The sequence below is a fragment of the Glycine soja genome, chromosome 15, assembly GCF_004193775.1.
Source record: "Glycine soja cultivar W05 chromosome 15, ASM419377v2, whole genome shotgun sequence".
NCBI lineage: Eukaryota > Viridiplantae > Streptophyta > Magnoliopsida > Fabales > Fabaceae > Glycine > Glycine soja.
Genome location: NC_041016.1, coordinates 40684669 through 40694589, shown reverse-complemented (window position 1 = coordinate 40694589; position 9921 = coordinate 40684669). Strand labels below are relative to the sequence as shown.

General features: G+C 32.2%; 1 protein-coding gene across 1 annotated transcript; it reads right to left on the bottom strand.

Moving 5' to 3' along the window:
- Nucleotides 1-217: 217 nt before the first annotated feature.
- Nucleotides 218-1174, bottom strand: LOC114387469 (germin-like protein subfamily 3 member 4). The gene has a single exon (XM_028347663.1). It carries the CDS (start codon nucleotides 1096-1098, stop codon nucleotides 403-405), a length of 696 nt encoding a protein of 231 aa, XP_028203464.1. The 5' UTR covers nucleotides 1099-1174; the 3' UTR covers nucleotides 218-402.
- Between the last annotated feature and the right edge of the window lie 8747 nt (nucleotides 1175-9921).

Below are 9921 nucleotides of genomic sequence, written 5' to 3'. Positions count from 1 at the left end.
TTTTAGTCTATGGCTTAAGGGACATCATGATTGGTTTCCTCATGTTCTCCTTCATAACTTTGCAAATTTATATAGCTTGGATTATTTGTGTATAAGTTAATTTCAAAATGAAAATTTGTACTTTTTGGATAGCTTGGTTTGTGTGTATGGGTTTGAAACAATGAAAATGAACGAAATCAGATTTTTTTAATTATATATAGATGGATAGATAGATAGATAGCGCTTCTTCAAACAGGTGCTGTATATATACCAGAATATATAGCGCTTCTCCTTAAAAAAATGCTATATATGTACTGCCTGAAGTGCTGTTATGGAGAATATATACAGCGCTTTTTTGGATAAGCGCTATATATTTGAAAAATAAATGCTGTAAATAACAAAATTTGACGCAATTTGAAATGGCTAACTGTAAATGGTTTCCAATTCTGGAGAGATGAAACTGTTGACATCTTGAGCTTGAGCTTGAGCTTCAGAGGCAGAGAGTGAGATGAGTCTCTTCTTGATCTTGTCCAATGACTCCAATGTTGTGTCAAAAGTTGTAGGACTAAGGGACACAAAGCCAGGATTCTGGCTGTTGTACACTGAGAAAACAGTGGCTTCTTCAAAATCAGTATTTAGAAAGAAGTGGAACAAAGCCTTGGGGAACACAAAGACATCACCTACTTTAAGAAACTTCTGGAAATACTGGTTTTTGGTGTCAACAAAACCAGCCAACAACACCCCTTTGGTGACATAGATTATCTCAGTAGCCCTAGGATGATAGTGGAAGTTCACCAGGCCATTCCCATCAAGGTCAGTTCTTCCAATGGAGAGGCCAAGAGTATTGAGGCCAATGAACTCAGCAGCACTCACAATTTTCAAAGATGCACCAAAAATGTCTCTAGGGCCAGTTTTGCTTAGTTCTGTGGTCCTGAAATCTTGAGCTGTTACATTAACTGGGTTTTTGCATTGAAGACCATTGATGAATATGGTCTGCTTATTGGGTGGAACTGCTGGACAAGTGTCCTGAAGATTATCACAGTCCCCCAAACAAACTTGGATGTTGGAAAAGGCCACCAAGAACAACAACATAAAGAAAAAGTGAGCAAAGAGTTTCATCTTGAATGGAATCTTCACTTGGTTACTATCTGTTGCACCTTACTATGTTGGCTGAATAAGTTATTCTCCGCAATTTATATATACTAATATGTACACAGAATTAAGTTCTTGATCTTGTTGTGTCTCTATTAATGTGTCTTAGGGTTGCAAAAAATGCAAGTAATGATAGTCTTGGAGTTCACTTCTCGCTTTGAAGTGTAATGTAAGAAGTGTTTGCTTGAAACAAAGGAAACACTGGCCAATTCACCGATGAGTTTGCTCCATGTCCTAATTACAACGTTATTTTTGAAACTTGAAGGTTGTATGATAGGAAATTCCAAATGTGGACTACCATTCACTGATGGCAACTGTTAGAGGAATGACAGCATCTGGGTATCAATTTCAATGGTCAAATTCAAATAGTTATGCTGTCAATTTTTTAGGCCATGTTTCTGTTTTGGATGGGAGCTATTTTAGTATACCACAAGGTTTTTCATGTTTAAAGGAGGGAAATTCCTTTGTACTCACTCTTCGAGTATTATTTAATTAAAGCAAAAGTAAAGTGCAATTAGCAATAATAAAAAGGTGCTTTACAGGGTATCAAGTGGAATCTTTTCCTATGGTGAAGTCTTTTTGACAACGACAATCTTTGGATAGATTTGGAGTATACTAAATTTGTATCCACTAGGAAAATACGGATACTAGTTTGGTAAAAAAAATTCCTTTCACCACCGTTACCTCAACAACCTCATTCCTGGGTTACATCCATTGTCACAGCAGTGAAAAATACAGAATTAAATTTATAAATAATTATAATAAATTAGCGTAAATGATTTAAAGAGTAAAACTCAATTTCTCCCCTCGATTACTTTACTATTTATACTGTCCCTTTTATCTACTAATTATGACTTTCACATAATCACTTATAATAGAAAAGTTTTCTCTCACCTTATTTTCATGTGACTTTTTTAATTGAATTTAAATTATAAAAACATCAATTTATAATAATAAATCATAAAGTTTCTTACCAATATAAAATTTTAATTTGTTCATCTAATGTTATCCATATAATTATTTTTTAAAACATTAAGGTAATGATTTTTTTCCAACATCACAAAAAATTGAATTTCTTCCTTTCTAAATACCAGTCAGATGTCCTTTATTTATTTTGTTTTCAATTATAATTAATAACCAATTAATAAATTGAAAATTTTCCTTATTTTTATGATGTTTTTATTTAAATTTTAAAGTGCATCAAATTTTATATTTAATCTTTTCTGTTTTCTTAAAATATCAATAAAATGACAATTATTCATACATTTTACGAGTTAAATAATATATATAATCACCAGTCCAGGTGTATACACTCATATTCGATTGTATTAAATCAAAATGTATGTAAAATATATTAACACTATGCAAAATATAAAAGAAGATGAAAAAGATTTTTTTGTTTTGAAAAACTTAAATCCAATAAAGTATAAACTTATTAGCAAAATGAATAAACAGGGTTTAGTACGGGACGATTTGGGTCGGGTTATGCTTAACCCTAACTTGTTCCTAAATTTTTATCCGGCCGAAATTTTAACTGTAACTTGTCTTTTAGACTTGAATGAACTTGATGATTTACGTGTTAAATTAGAGCTTTGGTTAAGACAACCGGATTGACCTGAAATATAAGTAACATAAATTCCACTCCCTATTAATGTAATTGGGATTTCAAGAAGAATTTCTATCTCCTTTTTATATTTTTTATACATGATATTATATAAATTAAATGATAATTTCTTATAACTCAAGAAAATAGTTTTTTCATCAATTTGGAAAACATATAGAAACGAAAAAGTTAATAAGCTAGATTTTTTTTTGTGAAACGCCGAAAATGAAACGTATTGCAAAGATATAATAACAAGTAAAATTTTTAATTTAGTTTCCCTATTTGTCTTAGAATTTAATTTTGGTTCTCCTATAATTTACTTTACAAATTTAGTCTCTCATTTTTTTAATTCCGTTATTTCAGTCCCCATCTCCGAAGTTGGACGTTGACGGTTACTTGACAACGTTGACCATCACATGTCGTGTTTTTATTGAACGTTGACCATCACGTGTTGCACGTTTATTGGACGTTAATTTTGTGCACCTAATTAACATCAACCTCTAATAAAATAGTGACACGCGACGGTCACTGTCCAATAAAAGCGCGACACGTGGTAATCAAGGTAGACAATTCGGGGTTGGATACTCAAATAATGAGATTGCAAAAAATTGGGAGACTAAATTTGTGAATTAAATTATAAGGGGACCAAAATTGAATTCTAATACAAATAGGGGACCAAATTTATAATTTTGTCTAATAACTAAGGATGGGTTGGGACGGTGTCATGTTTAACTCTAGGGAATTTCTTCCTGCACCTCCTAAAGTTCTTCTACACACAACAAGTTATGTGAAGTGGTGAAACTGTCATTCACTTAAAATTTTAAAACAAATCTCCTTCCCTCCCTACACCCATATGTACCTGTTGTATCTTCCTTTCATTCCTTCCATTAACCCCTTCGTTCATCCATCCCTTTGTGTCGTGCCGTCAGTTCCCACTTCCCGTTGTCACCGTCACCGTGAGTCCCCTTTGAGTTTATTTTGCATGTGTTGTTATGAAATGGGAATCCGTAGTAAGTTACAGATTGAGAATCCGTAGCATACTTACGGATTGGAAATCAGTATAATTCATACGAATTGATAATCTGTATGGATTATACGGATTGACAATCCGTATGGATTATATGAATTCTTAATTCGTATAATTCTTTCTTTTTAATGTGTTGCATTAATTAACAAATTATTATTTGAATAATTTTTTTATTTAACAATAAATTTTTAATTTTGTTGTCATTTTTTTATTTTATAAATAAATATTGTTGTTTGTTTTAAAAATTTATTTAATTAATTAATTATATTTTTTAAGTTGTTTTTTAATAATTAATTTATTCAATAAATAATTTATTTATAAATTTTGTTTATTTAAATATAAATGTACAAATTTTATTGTTATTTAATTATTTTTAAAATATAAATTAATTAATTAATTTTTCTATTTTTTAAATTTTTAAATAAAAATTCCAGTTTTTATAACTATATATTGTAGAATTTAGTTAAACAAGAAAAAGGAATATTGCATATGGCAAATGTTTTTTATTGATATATTCGTATAAATATTAGTATACTAATAATATTAAATATTTATATAAATGGTATTTGGAAGTATAAAAATAAAAGATTTCTTCATTTAGTTATAAATATTTAAAAGTATTAGAAGACTTATTTGTAAAATAATGAAGTAGTCATTTATTAGAAATAAAAAAAGAAAATTGTACTTAGATTTTGATCATATATTTTAGTTTACTAGAATTAGTGATGTGAATATAAAATTTTAAAAAATAATTTCTATATTGATTTCTCAATATATATAAAAGTATTGAAATAGTTATTTAAAAAAATAGTAAAATATTTATTTATGAATTATTAAATAGTAATTTATAAAAATATTTTAAATTAAATTGTAGTTTTATTTTGATTATATATTTTAGTTTTCTACATTAATCATTTAATGTTAATTTAAATGTTGTTATTACCTTTGTTAAAATATACTACATTGTATAATACAATAGGGTTTTAGAAGATTTATTAGTCAATTTGTTAATTTTTTATTAATAGAATAACCAAAATTTTGAAATGAAATATGAAACTCAACTATTATTTGAACAATGACATTAATTGTTATTACTATTTAAATTTGTAGATTATGGTTAGAACTAGAGGATTTATGTCGGGCTTTAGGCAGAGCCTTAAGGAGATAGGTTAGTGGTGATGTGGAAGAAGCCCCTCAGCGTCGAAGGCCGACAACATCTGCTCGTAGACAATGGACAGCTGCAGTTGTTGCTGAGGATGTTGACCATGTCGATCATACTGCTGACGAGGTTCATGAGGAGCCTCAGGGGCCGGTTCCTGATGATGTACGTGCTGATACACAGGGTTTTCTAAGCAAGCCCAAAGATACATCAGTGTTGACAAATTATGTTTATCATGTGGGAGCCAGAGTTTGGGAAGAAGAGGTAGTTATTTGTTGAATTATATAATATTTGAAATACTATTTATCATTTAACCTGAACTAATTAATTTTAATTTTTTTTAGGAACTACTGAGTTAAAGTTGGCCTCTCATGGGAGGAAGGTATAGAAATTTGGAAGGCCTGTACTTAAGATTGAAGGCATAGTGACTGCTACAAGATTAAGTTCTCTTATTACATGTTTGTTGGACCTTGGTGATAGGGGACTTATATCTGCTTTTGCAGAGAGGTGGCACAAGAAAACTAGTATGTTCCATCTACCGATATGAGAGGTCACTATAACCCTAGATGATGTGGCCTCCTTGTTACAGCTGCCCATTACTGGCACCTTCCATACCTTCAATGCTCTTGATGTAGACCAAGTCGTGGACTTGTTAGTTGAGTTGCTTGAAGTCAGTACACAAGAAGCAAAAGATAAGACACTTCAATGCAAAGGGGCATATGTTCACCTAGTCTAGCTACAAGACATTTATCGTAGCAAATGTGACGCAAGACACTGGACCCTAGCGGCTCAAGCATATTTATTGCATCTAGTAGGTTGCACGCTCTTTGCTAACAAGAGTGCAACATACATTAGTATGGTATTCTTGGACACATTTCATGACCTCAGCTAATCTAGAAGCTATTAATTGGGAGCGATTACACTGGTCCACATGTATGACAATTTAAATGATGCGTCAAAGAGTTCGACAAAACATCTTGGAGGATATATCACTATGTTACAGGTAATTATAATTTCTTTTACTTATAGTTATTAATTTTATAGTTTATATTTACTATTGATTAGAATTTTTTTGTATTTTTTAAATATATGTAGCGTTGGGTCTACGAGCATTTCCTTAAAATTGCTTCCATTGTTGCTGATGAAGATTATCATGAGAGGAAACCATGTGCTTGTTGATGGAAGTTTTGGAAGGCATTATCAGTGTCGATGTATCACAAATGCTTGGATAGGTTGACGTCAGATGTTATCTGCTGAATTCCTTATGGCGACCACCATTCATTTAGAGAATTTGAGTTCATCTTATTATTTTTTAGACATATCAAATGAGGTTCATCTATTGACATACACTGACCATAAAGGGTAATGCTACAATTTGGTTATGTGTAGACCATTCTTCTATACCATGCAATTCCATCCTTATCTATAGAGGAGAATGGCGATAGATGGCTTCAATTTTCAGAATACCTTGCACCGGTTGGACAAATTTGTAGCGCTCCTAGACAATGTGCACCTAGACATCCACCCATGGTTCATGATAATGCATTTGTTGAACCACCTCCTGCAGCTGCTAATGTAGATATGTCTCGACATGCAATGGTATAATATAATTTCAATTCACTCTTAGTCATTTTTTGTTTCATGCTTTCAATAATTACCTTTTACCTTGTTGTCAATGTTGTAGGACGCTTGCCAACAGATAACAAAAAGTTTGGAAAACATGATCAACATGAGGATGATTACTACTGGAATTGAAGCATACATCTGACCAAGCACTGCCTGAGATTGGCCAGGGGTGTCACTGAGCAATGGAATGTTTATGTTCGGTCGAGATGAACAAGGGATACACAGGACACATGAAGATAGTTGGGATATACAATATGACTGGACAATGTATAATATTTACTATTACTTGATAAACAAGTATATTATCACTAAGGTTTTAATTTGCGTTTATGTGGTATTTGACTATTAAGTTCTTCACCTAAATAGATTATGTTAAACCCTAATTCCTAAAATGAGTAAACCCTAAACCCTCAATCCTTAACCCTTAGTCAATCAGAATGCATAAACCCTAATCTCGTAAGCCCTAAACTAACCCATACCTAAGTCAACCATAAACCTTAAATTCAATAAGCCCTAACCCCTAAAACCTAAACCTTAAACCATAAAAAATAAACCCTAAATTGTGAACCCTAAAACATAAACCCTAAACACCAAGCCATAAAACCTAGGCACTAAACCCTTGCTATCAAGAAACTAAACCCTCAACCCTTACCCCTAAAATAAGTAATCCATAAACCCCATAATTATTTCTTCCTATTTTTATGTTTGGTAAAGCTTCCTTTTTTCTAATCTGAATATTTGACGGTTGATGAATATGCAAAAGAAATAATTATATGAGCGTCATTGAAAGACACGATAATTACGACATTACATGACTTATCCATGTTTGTTTCACAAGTATGTAAGTTACAAACATTGCCCTAACAATAACAAAATGTTCAATCTTCTCCTAAATCAATAAAGTGTGTGGTCAACCTCATCAAATTGGTATATTGTTTTATTCTACTAATATAAGGAGTATGCCACTATTTTGATAATGACAATGTATTGACCATAACAAAGCTACTGGCGGGAAGGAACAACTGTCTCTTAGAAATACCTATTACATAGGCACATACACATTCAAATGATCACAACACATTTAATAATAAAAAATTAGCAAATAGGATGATCATAATTTTACATGAACAAAATGATTGTCATACACATGACCAATACATATAACGCAATATACAAAAAAATTTCTCGATGGTTGGCTTCTAAGAGGAAAAAACGTCATGCTTTGTTGGAGAGAAAGAGAAACAAGGATGAAATCATACCTTGATGCAATCACATAACCCATGTTGGTTATATTTGTCCACTTATCCATGGTAACCTGCACGTAACAATTTTAATTAGTATTATTTACAAAAAAATTAATCCATGAATACGTAACATAAAACTTATATATCATGGATAATACATCAACAAGTAGTGACCGCTTTAACTTCTCATATTTTTCTATGCCACCAAGCAGGTTCATATACTCATCATACCATTTTGCAAGTTCTTTCAGCAAATGGTTACAAATCAAAGACCATGAATCTTCACCCAGACCTAATAAGGCAACAATTGTATGATATCCATAATTACCATCAGCTTTGACATCGACAATGTTTTCATTGAAATCATGAATGCATGGATGAAATTGATCCAACATTGGCATCTTCCTTTTTAGTTTTGGTTGTTAAGATGATAATGTAGGTTGTTTCACTGAAGAATTTCTATTTTGCACATAATGTAATGCATCCACATACTCCAGTAAGACGAATCACGCTTTGTTGATCTTTGATGTTTGGTCATCAGTTTCTTTTGAGCACCTTTTGTTTTCACCTTTTCTAGAGGAACACGCATAGAATTTAGATCAGGGTAGGCAATTTCCTAAAGTTTAGTTTTTAGAGTCACTTTGCCATATACATCAAGCTCTTTGAAATGCTTGGATTTGGCTTCCATCTCTTGGGTTATGGTGACTTCGGGCTCACATAAACCTTAGTCTGAAAAACTTAGCCTTTGCCAAAACATATGGATTGTGTCAAGTGGTATGCTACCAACAACATATCTAGCTAGCTCATATGCATATGGAAGATCGTGAATAATTCTCATTATATATTCACAATGAGAACTGTCAATGCTAGCACAATTTACACGCTCAAACTCAGCAACAATCTGGTTTAATGCATACCTTGATACCATGCCAAGTAGTTTCTTGTATAAGGTAACTTTAAAAACATGTCCAACCACATATGTACTTGTCTTAAAAGATGCCTTAATTTCAATGTGTTGTAGAGGGATCATGTTGCTTATGACTTCCCAAACACCACATAGGTCTTCAAGGCTATTCTGCAGTAGTCTCTTTAAGGCCCAATGTGCAGACTCAACCCTGCACTTGAAAAACACAAACAAGTAAACACACTATTATTTTTATCCATTAGACCATAAACCCTAACACCAATATATATTTATAATTTTCATACCTGTTAGTTGTTGTGTTTCCTAGATGCATGACCTTATTTGTCCAGACTTTAACAAATCTTTCATTATGGGGAATCAACCATGTTTGCTTTACATAGTCAACAAACATTGGTCATGGTGAGCAAGGAATTTCAAACTTCATAAGGTAGTCATCAAACTCTTGCTCAGAAGGACAATTCACTAGACTCTCCCATGCTTTCATGACATATTCCCATGCATTGTTTTGACCCACAAGGGTTTTACATTTTGCCTTCATATTCTTATTAATGTGAAATCGGCACAATAAATTGGTTGACTCAGGGAAAAAAAATTTCACTGCATTCATCAATGTCAAATCTCTGTCAATAACAATAACTCCAGGGATTGTATCACGTCTTAGAAAAATACCTCAAAATCATTCCAGAGTCCAAACAACATTGTTTAGACGTTCTCCCTCAAAATAGACACATGTAGCTGAAAATGTCATTGCAGTTGGTGTCACACCAACAATGTCAAGTAACGACATCATGTATCTGCTTGTTTTGTAGGTACTATCTATGAGAAATACCAAATTACAGGCATTGGTTAATTTCACTGCATCAGGATGACTCCCAAATATAACTCGTACAACATTTTCATCCTTCAATCTATGTCAATGAATATATTGATCCAATTCAAGAAGCTTCAATAGTTGTTTCGTTTCAGTATTACTGTCTCTTATACGATATGCATATCTTGCATTGTATAGCTTACTTCATTGTTGTAGAATTGCTAGCATTGTGCTCCTTCAATGTTAGAAGAATATTTTTTTGTTTGACTATTTACTTTGTCATATCACCAATAATAATCTTCTCATCCTTAGTCAGTCGACCAACATATGGATGTTCAACTAATGACTTAGCCTATGCATGATTATGACTCCCATATATTAACTTCACCATCCAT

Coding starts and splice junctions, on each gene's coding strand:
- LOC114387469 (XM_028347663.1), bottom strand. CDS start 1,098: ATGAAACTCTTTGCTCACTTTTTCTTTATGTTGTTGTTCTTGGTGGCC.